This window comes from Parasteatoda tepidariorum, chromosome 3 (genome assembly GCF_982258835.1).
Source record: "Parasteatoda tepidariorum strain Cologne lab strain chromosome 3, Ptep-v5.0, whole genome shotgun sequence".
Taxonomy (NCBI): Eukaryota; Metazoa; Arthropoda; class Arachnida; order Araneae; family Theridiidae; genus Parasteatoda; species Parasteatoda tepidariorum.
Window position 1 is genome coordinate 97368646 of NC_141757.1, and position 15252 is coordinate 97383897.

Below are 15252 nucleotides of genomic sequence, written 5' to 3' on the forward strand. Positions count from 1 at the left end.
TGAATTATTATTTCAATTATAAGCTATTAAGGAATTCTTCTCTAAACTAACTACTGACTAAAAGTACTATCTGATTTTTTTTTCTTTATTAACAAAGAGCTTCTGGAACTGTTATGTTACATAATTGAAAAAAACAAACAAACAAAGAACTAGATGATAAATATGTATAAAACATTTTATGCCCATTCTTTTTTTCAAAGAAATGAAATTAATTATAGTGTAGTAAATGTTTAACGTTCCCCTGTGAAAATGATTTTTTTCTCAATTTTTTAATTTTTGCATCCTTAAGCAATATATGTATCTCAATAAAATATTTATTTTCAATAATTAATGGCATGCTTTGCTTAAAATACTAGCAAAGTGTAAAAAAATATGTATCAGACACATTTTGTATTTAAATTAAATTTTTAAGAAAAATAAAATGTAGGTAAAATGTCATTACTGTTTCCTAATTAAGTAATTTTCTATGTTGTGAATGTGTTGCAGAGATAAAAGCATAGGTACATATTCTGATATAGTAAGTCTCTCTACCTGAATATGTGTAATAAATTATTCTTAGAATAATTTGCACAGTTTGTTCTACAAATCAGTTTGTATGCATCCCCAACTTTTGTGTAATTACTGCTCCAGTACGAAAAATACTGGATAAAAAGGAAACAATTCTAGATCACTCTAGTGGAATAAAATATATAACTTTCACGTTACAAGGAACTCTATCTACAAAACAATAAATTTAATTGCTACTCCATTTCTTTTCGGGACAAAAGGCTGAATTTTTTAATGTAATTGTTGTCCCTCTCAATTTTTCTAAGAAATTGCAAGCAGGAAAAAAAATAAATAAATTATTTATACGAATTGTAATAAGTTACTTTTATAGAATATGGATAGTTTATTTAAAGAAATAAAATAGTTTTTCATCTATTTAGCAAAAACTATTGTTTCATGATTACTTTCTCTGTAATTGCTATCTAATGTAACTTAACTATTTGAAATGCTTTTTATGTCTTTGATTCAATTGGTTATGTTTAGGACAGGGCGATATTAGAAATTATATATCGTGATATATCGTCAGTTTTGCATCGCGATATAGCGATGTATCGCGATATAGTATTTTTGAATTTCATTTCCTTTAAGGCACAGAAAGTCAGATTTCTATCAAGACTTCATACGCATATTGATTTAAATCAATTTATAAATTGAAAATATATATGTTTTGCTAAAGAAAGATATTAAATAAATTGACTAAGATGTACAAATCTTACTTAAAATATTTATTGAAAAAATGTGTGTAGATACAGAATGAAATATTTGCACTTCTTTATCGTTTATAAGGTATAAGCAGTCTTAATTTAAGTTAACCCCTAAAACACCCTTAGTGAAAAAAAATATTGTTATTAAACAAAAGCTGATTTTAAAATTTCAAAATATATTTTAATTAAAATAAAAGTTAGATTGACTAAAAGCCGAAGTTTAAAATTAAAAATGTTCGAATTTTAAACTAAAAAGTAAACATAAGATTTGTAATAATTTCTTAAAATTTTCGTTCTCTGAAAGATTTCTCAGTTTAAAAATAAAAAGGGAATTTTATAAAGATATCTAGCTGAAATTATTGAAATAAAATTTTAAAAATTAAAAAAAAAGCTTGTTAAGAAATTCATTATACACTTAAAACAAAGTGTTAAAAATAATTTTTTTTTTTTTTTAAAAAATAAACTTTTTTTAACAAATCAATATTTGCTTGTACTATTATGCGTAAATAATTACAGAATTATTAAGTTCGATCGTAATGTTCAAATTCTTAATGAAGAAGTAAACACAAGTTTTGTTATATTTTCTAAAAATGATCACGCAAATAACAAAAGATTTCTTAGTTTAAAAATAAAAAAATAAATAAAAGTGAAATTTATCAATATATTTACCTAACAGCATAGGAACAAAATTTAAAAAATAAGTTCGTTAAAAAATTATTTGTATGCTTAAAACAAAGAGCTAAATAAATTTTAGAAAAAAAAAATGCTTCTTAAACACTATTTTTACTATAATTTCATATAAATAATTAAATTAAATTAAATAATGACCGAATTATGAACGAAAAACAAAGTAAGGCAAAGTTTCTTAATTAAATTCTTAAAAATAAAAACAAAAGAATTGTGATATTCGGTAATATATTTAGCTAATTAACTAATAATATAAAACGAAAATTAAAAAAAAAATAATGATTTTACTCTCTAATAAAACGAAGTAGTAATTGATAAAAAATAAAAAAAGAAATGAATAAAATTCGCAAACTTTTCAAATTCTTTTGAACAAATAAAGTACTTATGTCCAAAAAATAAGTTTTGTTTTAACTTTATTTCTAAAAATAAAAACAACTCAAGATTTATAAATTTAAAATCAGTAATAGAAGCCCATTAAATTATTAGAAGTTTTATCCGAAAGGTTTTTAATAAATTAAAAGAAAGTAAAAAAATAACCTAACAAATTTATTTACTTTGTAATTTAATTCCTTATGGGTGCCTTAAATTAGATTTCCGATAATTTTCACATTTAAAAATATAAAAAAAGTTTTGTCAGAAAATAAATAAAAAACTTACCTAATTAATGAAGAAACTTTTCTTTATAAATTCTTTTCAATAATAGATTGCGTTCAGAACAAGGTTACGACGGCGATCACGAAGTTAATCCCATTGAAAATAATCTACAAGAAACGATTTCAAATCGCGAAGTTGCGAAAACGAACATGTGATATAACGATATAAGGTCTCAAAAGTGATTCTGATTCTACCGCTCATCAGTCAAGGCCATCTCAACATAACGAAGCAATATCGTCTTCCACAGCGCGAGTTGGCATCGGAACGTAAGAGAAAGTCCTTGCGTGTATCGCTATATCGTCTTCTTCACTCGACGGCTTAAATCAGATTTCTGATGCATCGCTTGGATTGAAAGTCGCTGTATCGGTTTGCCGATATAGGCGTTAAATCGATATGTCGCAATATATCGATTTATAGCCCAGTCCTAGTTATGTTATTACATGTTCAGTTTTTTTTTGTTTTTTTTTTGTCAGATTTTAAACAATAATTAAGGAACATTATTATTTGATGATAAGAACATTGATAGTAAACATAAGAATACCAAAAGGTTATCATTTTTTAGCAAGTTTACAACTGTAATTAATATTATTGATATAAATTTAAAATAATCCTCTTACAAATGTTCAGATTTTTCATGTATAGATTCTGTTTTGTATTCCATAGTTTGATTAGAAGAGTTACTATATATGTTTGATTTAGAAAATGAAATATTAACTTTCTGAAGTAAAACTAAATGGCTAAAAAAAAATTTTTTTTTTTCAAATTTGGATTGTATTTTTATTCATATTACAAATTGAATAGTATACTCGTATTAAGAGTTTTTCTATTACTCTTATTAAGAATTGAATAGTTTAAAATGAGTGCGCAATTTCTTTAACATATTATTTTAACATTTGAATTTTACATATTTGAATTTTCTAATTTTGATTTCTTTTTTTTATATTTGTCAGTTTCTGTTTAAAAAATTGTGAGTGTAAATAAGAATTTTGTTGCTTTGAAAAAAAAGAAAAAAGGAATATATATTATAGAAATTTGAAATTTCAGTTTTAATTACTCATTCACATTTCTTAATTTTTCGATAACTATTTCTGACTTAATCTTAATTTGATCTTTTGTTTTTAAATCATTAATCCTTCCTCTGAATTTGTATTGAAAATAAAATAATATATAAAAATTAAATAAAGTTTCTCTAAGTGCTTAAAATATTTCAATACATTTAGCATTTATTTATTATAATTTGCATTGTCTGTGTGTATCAAAAAAATTGAAAGGAAATATGTAAATAGTTTTTTTTTTTCCTCCACTCCCCATCCTAAAATTGTTGTTACTAAACCCTATCCCTTTTAACCCTTCATAGGGCCATTTTTTCTAGTTATGTTATGTTAAAATATTTTTGGGATTGAGATTGATTAATGAAAAGAAAGTCATTTAGTTTATTTCTTAAAATGAATTTGATTTTAAAGACTATTTGAGAGGGAAGATCAGAGAGATTTTTAAAATTTCATGTAGGTAGTGCAAAGAATTAACCTTAAATTTCAATATTAGTAAAGGTATTAGTTTGTAATGCATCTGCACCAGTTTTTTCTAGATTTTTTTTCTTTACACATATTAGGGTAAATAACTGAGAATGCAGAGGTATGATGTAATGATCAAGGATCAGGAAAGTGGATGGAACAAGGGTTTCAACTTAATATCCTCAATGTTTTTTTCTTTCTTCTTTTTTTTAAAATATTTTTGTTGTTGTTGAAGTGATTAGCAGATGGCAGCACAAATAGATGACAATAGAAATTTTTGATAGATGACAGTTGAAATTGTCGGTAGCCTAGCCTCCCAATGGACGACCCACGATCGTGATCTGAACACACCTACCTCAACATACATGCCCACCTCTATATGAACACACCTAGTTTGATGCCCTGTTTAAGAATTTTTTGGGCTTTCTTTGACGAAACACTCTAGCACTATTATCTTTCTGAAAGATACTTTCAATAATAACTGACATGTATGTTATTAATTTATGGTAAAAAAAACAATATAATTTTTAGAATTGAATACATAATATTTTTCTTATTCTAATATTATGTTGATTTATTCTAATATTATATGGATATTCTCACATTTTGTTGGATGGGGGGGGGAACACACTAATTACTTCCTTTATCACATTTTGCAAATCATCATCGTCCCGTAGTGGACTGATCATTAAGACATGGTTCCCAGCAGATCACCGAAGTCAATCATCACTGGCTAGGGTCAGTGTGCGGGTAGGTGACCACTTGGATCAATCTGCGTAGGGACCGAGAGTGTGCTGTATTGGTCCTCGTTAAACTGTTCTACCATAAAGTGCTCATGCAGGTCGTCGAGCTACCAAAGCGGGGGTGCCATCCCCTCTGCAGAGGATCAAAATTGTGATGGCATCTCTTCGGATCATTCTCAGAGGTGTTTCCCAGACCGTCGCCAATAGCCCATCGTGCAGCTCTAGTGCGACGTAAATTAACTACAACTTTAACTGCAAATCATCATCACATTTTAAAAAAATGGTTAAATATGATGGAATCTGTAGCAGTAATTACTGAAAAACAGATCGGCAGCGAAATCATGTGAATCAGACTCTTCAAAAAGGGGTTATTTAAATGCATGTTTGGTTTCAAGATTTGATTGTTGTAATAAGAAATATTGGGTTTTAAAAACTATGTGGAAATCAAAAGCTAACTACAGCCAAAAAGTCAATAGTATCATTGCCTTTAAAAGTAAATGATCAAATGCACAATTTGAATTTCCCATATCGCCTGAAATATATCAAGATGTCTCAAAGCCATGTGAAAACCAATGTCAATTCAAATTTTACATGTACATTTCTGCAGAAAAGCAAACCAAAATTTTTTACTTCCCCCCCAAAAAATTCTTTCTGCAAGAACTCTGTAAAGTTCTGCGACAATGGCGCCTTGTCACCGAGATTCTGCCACGGGGTTTTGTTCGATGGAACATAGTGAATAGTTGACTTGCTATTTGTGACTGCAACATTATTTTCCTCAGGCTGTTGCTATTTATCCTAGATCACATACAATGGAGCCCTGTTCATACTCAACTGCTAATAGCAAAACAGAAAGGACCATGCCAGGAACTGTGATCTTAATAGAGCACTCAAGTCCGGTGATCTTAATACAACTCTTTCGGCCTCTCTCAAAGCAGTCTCTCAACCAGTGATAACACTCCATCGAATTCTATCATACCTATATAAAATTCTGGTGGGAGATGTAGCCTAATTACCACTACAAGTAAATTAAAAGCTGAGTTCTCCTAAATCTATTAAAATTTAGTTATGGAAATTTTTTTAAAGGAAATCTGAGAAAATAAGTGAAATATAACTTTTAAACTTATCCTCACACTCTACTTTTTACCTAAATAAATTTTACCTGTTGAATTCATATTTTTAAAACAAAATTTCCTTTTTATGTAGGTGACACAAATACTCCAAAGAAAATTTTCTGCTCGCGCATTTTGGAATACTATCCAAAGTATTTATACATCATCCTGTTTCCTGGGATTTAATGGATTTGCTTTTATATTTATATTCTGCTTACTAAGGTAAGTAAGCCTTGTTTAATTGTATCTATAATTGAAAAAATATCTATTTTTCTGTATGAAAAATTAGCATACACTTTTATGTTTTTTTTATTTATTTTTTTTAATGAATGTAATGATGAATGATTTTATGCTTGTGAATATTAAATCAATATTGTTATTTTTTTTAAACATTTATGTGTAAATTTTATTTAATGGTAAAATAATATTAAATATAAAGGACTTTTTTGTTTGTAATATTGTGTACAATGGTTACATTTTTTGTGTTTTGTTTAAAAAGTTTCATTTTGCTAATATTTGATTGTTTGGAAATATGATTTCAATAGCTTAGAAAAGCAAAGTTTTTATGAATAACCTCATTTTTTATTTAATTAAATTTTCATATTACTTATTAACAGAGCATTAAAATTCCGTTCTTCAGCTTGTCATTGATTACCAAAAATTTAAGGGAGGACGAGTAAGTTTTGGCCTTTTAAAATGTGAGCTAATCTAACTGTATATGCTCAGATTAATGTACACCAATCCTGAATGATCGTTAGAAGCACTCTATCAAATAAGTTTTAAAAAAAAGGTAAAAGAAAAAGTCCTATTCAAATTAAATGAAGAGACACATTACTAATTGATTAAAAATATAAATCTTTTGAATGAAACTGAATTTAACTGAATAAACATGCAAGAATATAATTTCAATGTGACAGATCTCTTTAAAAGCCAGTTGAAATATCTTACTACTTTTTTTTATTTGTTTATTTTCTTATGTTAATATTTAAAATAATTGATATTTTTTTTAAAAAATGAAGCGATGGAAATCATGATTCACATCATAAATTTTAATCATTTGGTTTAAATTACTCACTAAACTCAGACACTCAAATAAAAACACATTGTAAATAGCAAATAACTTTAAAAATGGACAAGAATTTTTGCATGGACTGTTTCAAAGTTTCTAATTATAAAATTATAATTTATTATTTTATTTTCAGGAGAGCTATGGGAAAATTCTATTATCTTCATTGCTCATATTTTCCAGGCTTTATGGCAAGCTTTCTTGCAATTTTAATTGAAAGAGAAAATAGGTTTGTATTATTCTCTTTGTTATTAAATGACATTAAATAATGATAAAAAAAAATTTTTTTTTTTAGTTGTTTTATTCACAAATGTCTAAATGCATGTATGAAATATACATTAGACTTATGAACCATAATTTTTTTTTTCCTTTCTTTTTTGTAAAAATTGATTTTATGTCGATTGTTAAGAGTAATCAACTTCTAATTCCTTTATTATTTATTTTCATGTTACATGCTTTCAATTTAATCTCAAAACAGGAAAATTATTTTTACATAACATTATCAACAAGGAAAGTTAAGTTTAAAAAAATTTATTTTTATAAAAAAAAATAATTTTAATATCTGAGATAAAAGTTAAGAATAAAAATGGTACAAATAAAAAAAAAAGTATTTAGGTTGACCTTCATGTGTATTTAGCATTTTTCACAATTTAATGGAGATGGGCAAAAAAAATTCTGTTTATTTAAGTGTTCAGATCTTTGTAATCTGATTTTTTACCATGTGCAGATTTTGAGTTTCAAATTTTTTCTTCTTTTTTTGTATTAAAATTGTTTTGTTTGTAAATTTAAAGTTTTCCATAAGGTTTTTTGTTTTTTAAGCATTTGATTTGTTTTAATAAATTATTGTAAAGAATTATAATTTAGATTTAAAAGTAAAATATTTTGAGCTATGATTGCTTTATGATTAAGACATTGAACTCTCACTTTGAAGACTAGGAAGCCCCACCCCCCTCCAGCTTTAAATTGATGGGTGCCAGCTTGTCTGAAAAGCAGAGATAGCCTGTGCGACCATCATGCCATTGGCCACAAAATTGTGGAGAATTTAACCTCCATTATCCCCATACGGGCTTTTTTGGGGATGATTTACTTTTTAGTTAATTATTTCTGCATTAACCAAAATTTTAACCTGTACCTATCTACTTCGCTAAATAACTGTTCTAGAACAGAAGGTCATCAATATACTTCCAGAATTCTTGTATTCATATCATAATAAGAAAAATGTTTGTTCTATATTAGATGATTTAATTATTTTTTTATATTTTTTTTGTTCTTGTTTTTGTGCTGTAACTATTTAAAAGACGATTTCCTATAATCGAAGAAACTATCTTAATTTTTTTTTCTTTTTAGACGTGGTCCTCTGGCTTTGTATGTTACTAATGTGGTGAGTTAATAATCTATCTGACATCTTAAGTTATTGAATATTCATATTGTTCTTTGATTATTATTAATTTTGTTGCCAAATACTATACAGCGGATTTCAAATTCGAAGTATTTTTGGTGTCAAACCAAAGAATATTTTTATTATGGAATTTAGTTGCATGTTGTGATTTCTAAAAATACATATGATTAAGATTTGTTACGTATAACATAATAAGAATTTGTCAAACGTTTTATTTTCTATATATTTTGAACAAAAAGCAATCCTAGAAAATAGACTGTCCAAAATGACAAAGTTAAATTTCCTTTTTTAATTTTACCTATTCTGAAATGTAAAATAACTTCAAAACACTATATTTTGAAAAAGGCATTTTGTAATGAATTTCATATGCATCTTTGAATTTGTTTTAAAATTTTCTAGTACTTATTAATTGTTTTGTGTTGTCAAAGAGAAGTGTCTAATCTGTTACTATCAGTTCTATTACCTAAGATAATTATTTTTAAAATTACTCAGTAGATGATATTACCACCACTTTTAAATATTGCTTCCATGATTCAGCATGTGGAAATAATAATTTAAAAAATTTTTTTTGTAATGAAAAATTACTTTTGAAAATTTTCGGATTTTTGAAAGGTGAGTATTTTTTTATGTTTGTATTTAGTTTTTTCAAGTTAATTTGAAGCAGGGTAAAAAAAATTTTTTGCTGCTAGTTCTGAAAATTTAGAGCTGCCATGTGCAAAAATATTATAGAGAATTCAGAAAAAGACTATTCATTTTAAGAAATTGCCATAAATTATTTCAAAGTTTCATATCTTGTATTGATATTTCACAAGTTTCTGCCTAAGCTATTGGGATAATCACGATACATATACTCTATTTGTTATAACGATTTGTAAACTTTTATTTTCTATTCTATACCAGAGTTTCTTATTTAAAAACTTTTGAACTATATTATTTGAAAAAGATAGTTTTTTTTCTGAGATAGTATAAGCTTTCTCATAGTTTTAGAAAAAGTCTCAAGCTCTTCAGAAATTACTTGTGTTTAATTTCACCCCAGTAGTGAATTTTTATTAACTGTTTGTGATGTATAAAGTAAGTCTGTGAATCATATTTGAACCATAATGGCATGATGAAAGTTTGCAGTAAAAGTTATTCGGCTTGTTACATGTTAACATATTTTTTAGTTTAATGATGACTTCTAAGATCCGCACTGATCTAAATTTTAATTTACTCTTGATGCTGACTATTAAAATGTTTTCAAAACATTTATAAGAATCAATGTTAATGTTAACAATGATCAATTTTAGTGTCATTTTTAAAATAATTTTAGAAGGGTTGCTACACTCTGGAAAATCAGAAAAACTGGAAAAAGTCTGGGATTTTAGAAATTATCCAAAAAATTAAGGACATTTACTCAGTATCCAAAATCTGGAGAAGTCAATTAGTTCAGCTTGATTTGGCGAATACCAAGCATGCAATTCTTGTGCCAACATTTCCATGGAACACCTTATCTTTGCTGGAGCTTTGTTTTCTCCATTTGGCATAAAAAATGAAGCTTATTTTTAATTAAATTAAAATATATAATATAATGTATAAATAGAAAATATTAGTTTTTTTGTGGTTCAAAATATGTATTTTTCATGTCACTGACAGTACCTACTGCAATGTTAGATTGGAATTTATTTTTAAAAAAAATATATCTTGAAGAACTGGAAAAGGTAGGAAATTTTATTCTTCTATTTGAGTAGCAACCCTGTTTTAGTTTTAAAAATGCCTCAAATGTGAAAATTTCCCAATAACAATATTAAAATTTTGAAATAAAGATTTTCACATCTGTAACTTGGCATTAACAAGTTCTGTCAAAATCTTTTTGTTCTATTTGAATCGCTAAACACCCAGTGCATGAATATATGTCTTATAAGAAATCAGAAGAGCAAGCGAAGAAACCAGACTTTAAAAGAATTTTTGTTGATTCTGAAAACAGAGCATGTAATTTAGTAATAATTGTAGTTTAGTGGTGAGCTCAAAAATGTAATAGTTAAGGGTATTTTTGGACATAAATCCTTCCAACAAGAGTCATGTTTTAAAATGGTGGTTTGTAGTTGAGCTGCAAATTTATCTGATATTGGAAGATTCTCATATTTTAGTTCTTTTAGATTGAATTTTAATGTTAGAAGACACGCTTAGGCAAGTAAATTCCACACATTTTCACAGCAAAACACATATCTTTTGACAGGAATATTTTCTATAAAAGTCATTCTTTAGTGGGAGCTGGTCATTCCTACTTTAGAGTTGAGCTACAACTTAATTTTATCTTAGTATGGAAAATCGTATGTTTTAAATGAAAATAAAACTAAATTTCATAGTTAGTTAAGCCACATCAGAAATTAATTAAACTCCTTTTGCATGGCAAAACTTATACTTTTAAACAAGAACATATAAAACAATAACTACAAAATTTTTATTGTTTCAGGTATTCATAATTATTTTATGGGGGGAAATATAAGTTCTCTGTTAGCTATTTCAAATATTTGTAGGAAAAAAAGTAGGATGCATATACTCATTTAGTATCACAAAATTACAGTTTTTTTTCCTTAAAAAGAAAAAAAAAACTAATTGAAATTGCAGTTTGATTCTCGCATTTTTACTTAGTTTGTAAAAATAACTGCTTGTTTTCTTTATAATTGCTTTGTACATACTTAATTGTAAAATCCTGCATGTTTGTAATGTAATTTGAATATTAAAGAGAAAATTTTTTAATTATCCAAGGTAAGTATTTATCCATTGTAAGCTTCTTTAGTTTTTATTGTAAAATTACTTGAGAAGTACTGTAATTGTTATAAGATAACCTTTAAATCTTGACATTTATCAAGATAATTTTCATTGTTTCTATATTTTGTCTGTTTCATTTTGTTTTCTGTATTGTTCATTCAAAATTTTAAATTTATAAAATGATACATTATGATTTATTCTAAGCTGTTAGGATGATCAGGTAGATTAAATTTTCATTTAATATATTATAAAGTATCTGAATCGTCATGTGTAATTTTTTAATTGAAATATTTATTAAAAGTTCTTGCTTTTTTTTTAAACTTTTTAAATAAAAAATTTCTCTGCCTTACTTTTGGAGTTGGATATTTTTTTTAATATGTTCTTAATTTTTCCCAAGTTCAGATATTAATACATGACTTTATTCTGCCTTTGTTGTTACAAATGATATTCATTGCAATGTTATATATATATTTCAAAATATTTTTGTTTTGTTGCAGGCATCTGAAACTCTTTTTAGAATGGCAACTGCTCGGGGAATCGTAAGATCTTATCCTAATGGGGAAGTAAGGAAAAAAGGCTTTTTCATATTCTAATTCTAATAACAGTTGTTAGGAATAATCTTTATGTTATTATGTTTTTGCGTGTATCTACTAATGATTCATTAACTGAGAAGAATGGAATCTTTGATTAAAAAATTTCCACTTTTGTTTTTCACTGAATTTATTATTAATTAAAGTTGTTAGCATTATTCAAACTTAAATAAGATAGTTGCAAAGAAATACTTTTTAATCTTATTTAGTATTGTTTTATGTAAAATGTTACTGATAGTTTATTGTAGTATTTAATCAAAAGCAAGCATTGTATTAACTTTATTTTGTAATTATACTCTAATGCTTTTTTTTTGGCAAAATAATTATTTACTTTCTTTTCCAGATTTTCCTTTTCAGTTCTACAATGGCAGTATTTCTATTTATTGTTCGGTAAATATACTTTTCTTCTTATTTTTTGTGCATAACTAACTGAGTGCTTTGCAATTCAAATTTATATCAAAATTCCTCCTCAATATCCAACTTTTTGATTGAATAACTAAGGGAAAGACAGTTTTTAATGCAGGAAAAAAAACGTGAAAGGATATGTAGGTATTGTAAATGGGCTTAAAAGTAATATCTTGAAGTAAATATTTAAAACAATTATAACTTTACTGATTATTGTGCTTTTATTTTTGTTCTGAAGGAGAAAAAAAACTTTAAAAAGTTATTAATAAAGTTTTTATAAAGAAAAATTTTTATTTTGTATTTTTGACAAAAAATGCAAACGGAAACTCTTTGTTATTGTTGTTAAAAGTACAAAATCTGCCCTATCTCTTGTAAGAAGACAGGGCTTTTAAAAATTCCAATCAGGAATGAATTGATTTTTTTTTTTTTGTGTATTTACATGTCTGGCTGGACATGTAAATATTTTATCAAAAATACTGTAAAATTTCCACTGCATATTTATTGTACTAAAATTAGAGAGAATAAAAAGGTAAAGATAAGACCTAATTTTAATTTGATGAGGCCTAAATGTTAATGTGTTTAATTATATAAACACGAATTTATTAAACAAAGTCAGATTGTGCTTTTTTGTTTCTCTAGTTATGTTTATTTTTATTTATTTGAATCGATTTTAAGAAAAATTGTTTTGCGGCAATTAAACCTGGATTGTTTCAAGAAGAAATGCTCATTTAGAAGAGCATGCACTTGCTGTCAATTCTTAATATTTCTTATAATAATTACTTCTCAGTTAATAGTGATGCTCTGCTCCATCACTATTTATTCTAACTCAATACTTATTTGTTAATAATACCTTTCTGATTTATATGTAAAATAAAAAATAAAGCTGTATAATTTTTTTTGTTAGATTAGTACATTAATTTGTTACATTAACATGCATAAGAAAAAGATGTTTGGACATGTAAAATTTCATTCGGGCACATATTTTGTAAACTAATACGCCTGGCTGAGCATGAAATATTGACAGTCTTGGAGTGGAAAAATTTATGTAGACTAACTTTACTTAGAGTAAAAACATTTCTTAATTCAAATGTCTTATAATCAAACCTAACAAGTTTTAAAGTACAGTAAAACTTGTTTAAGTTGACCACTTGTGGTGCATTGTTTTAGTGGTCGACTTATGGAGGGGGTGGGTCACTGTTTACTTTTTTGTTTCCTATATCATGTTGCTATATATTTATTTATTTATTATTTTTACTTGACTTTAAAATTTTTTTCAGAAAATATGCTAATGAATATCTTAAGAAATGTGTTTAAACCTGAATGAACCTCAATTTGATACATAAAATTCTAATATTAAACTAATTTTTTAAAAAAAAATTATTTCGTTAGTTATGCATGTGAAGTGCTTAATAAATATAATTTCTTAAAATATCAGAACACGAAAACATGTAATTTGAAAACTTTAACAAAATAAAATTATTTGAACATTATAAAATTTATTTACTTCACTTAAAGATCAAAGACCATAAATAAAGGATCAAAGCATATTTCAGAGCATTCATTTATTCAAATGCTCACAATTTCAACTGGAAGAGCAACTTTTCAACTAACACACCTGTTTTCAATGAACAGATGAAAGAAATGGTCAAAAGCTGACCCCTTACAGTTTCCCCTGATGGTCAACTCACAAAAGGGTTTAGATTAGCTTTTTACACTATTTCACCAAACAAGTGAAATTTTAACATACATTGCAAAAATGACAGAAAATTTTCTGAATTTTTTTTTTCTGGTCAACTTATGAGGGTTTTAGAATAGAATTTCATAATACTCCTGGACAAAATTGACTTATTTCAGTGGTCAACATACAAGATAGACAGGTGGTCAAGCTACAAAGGTTTTGCTTCTTTGTATTATATAGGGAAAATTCCATTATTGATAATTGAGGTCAACTTATGCAGGTGCCCAACTTACAAGGGTGGTCAACTTGGCAGGTTTCACTGTAGTACATTGATATAATATCATTTTCCTGTAAAATTGTGTCAGGCATTTTTATACCCCTTACTACTCACTCTGAATATAATTTTTTTTTCTCTTTTTATTGTTATTATTCTTATTTTCAAGTTTTTAGAAGCATTTGAAAAGTATCTATTTTATAATAATTTAATAAAAAAATATTGTTAATTGTTTGCTATGTTTATTATAATTATATAAATATTGTTTATATAAATATTGTTTATATAAATATTATTAATTGTTTATAATAATATTGATATTACTAAAATTTCTAACTTTTTTTAAATGTTTGTTTGGTTTGTCAAATTAAACTTATTTGTCCTAAGTGATCTTATATTTATTATTTCTTTTTAGACGATATGGATTTTCTAAAGATTTTGTGAGTGCTGCTTTCAAGTAAGCATAAAAATAAATGAACTTTGATTTATTAAAAAATAATTTATAACTCATTAAGTCATTTCTAATATAAAATTCTTGTTTTATTGCATCTGTATTCTCAGAAAACTGAGTATTTCTATAAAAATACCAAAAGTTTAACATATTTGATGTTATTTAGTTTAAACTAAAGGTTTATTTATAAAAAAGTTGTTAGAAAAGTATTAAAATAAAGTTTAATATTTATGGATGTCACTTATATCTATTTTTAAAAAGTATAGACGACCCTTGGATTTAATTAGATTCTGTTTTCTTAAAAATCATTGCTGGAAAAAAATTTCACTTTTCATATTGTTAAAAATATTAAATAAGTATGCCTTTGTTATTATCATGTTCTTTTATTAAATCAAAAGTATATTTCAACTAGTTTTTTCATTTTAGAAATTTTATTGACTCTAAATATAATAAAGCATCTCATCTTTATTTATTATCTCAAATTTTATTTATTTTCTAGCTAAAAACTGAAATTAAGTATTTTCGCTTCAAAGAAAATTTTATATTAAGGAATTTCGGTTAAATGTTAAAAGGTATGTAGTAATTAGCATAATAAAAATTTCTCTAGCATACTTGTCTACACCTATAGGAAATTTAATTTTATGTACCAATGTTAATTATTTTACTTGATGTATGTTAATA

At 25.9% G+C, this 15252-nt stretch overlaps 1 protein-coding gene across 1 annotated transcript in view; it reads left to right on the plus strand.

Annotated features, from left to right (window-relative positions):
* LOC107436327 (transmembrane protein 135) overlaps positions 1-15252 on the plus strand; it is a 29087-nt gene that overhangs the window by 1032 nt on the left and 12803 nt on the right. The window contains exons 2-7 of the mRNA XM_016047994.4: positions 6052-6179; positions 7160-7252; positions 8371-8404; positions 11671-11736; positions 12107-12153; positions 14536-14577. Coding sequence (XP_015903480.1) covers positions 6052-6179; positions 7160-7252; positions 8371-8404; positions 11671-11736; positions 12107-12153; positions 14536-14577 — 410 coding nt within the window. The remainder of the gene's footprint in view (positions 1-6051; positions 6180-7159; positions 7253-8370; positions 8405-11670; positions 11737-12106; positions 12154-14535; positions 14578-15252) is intronic.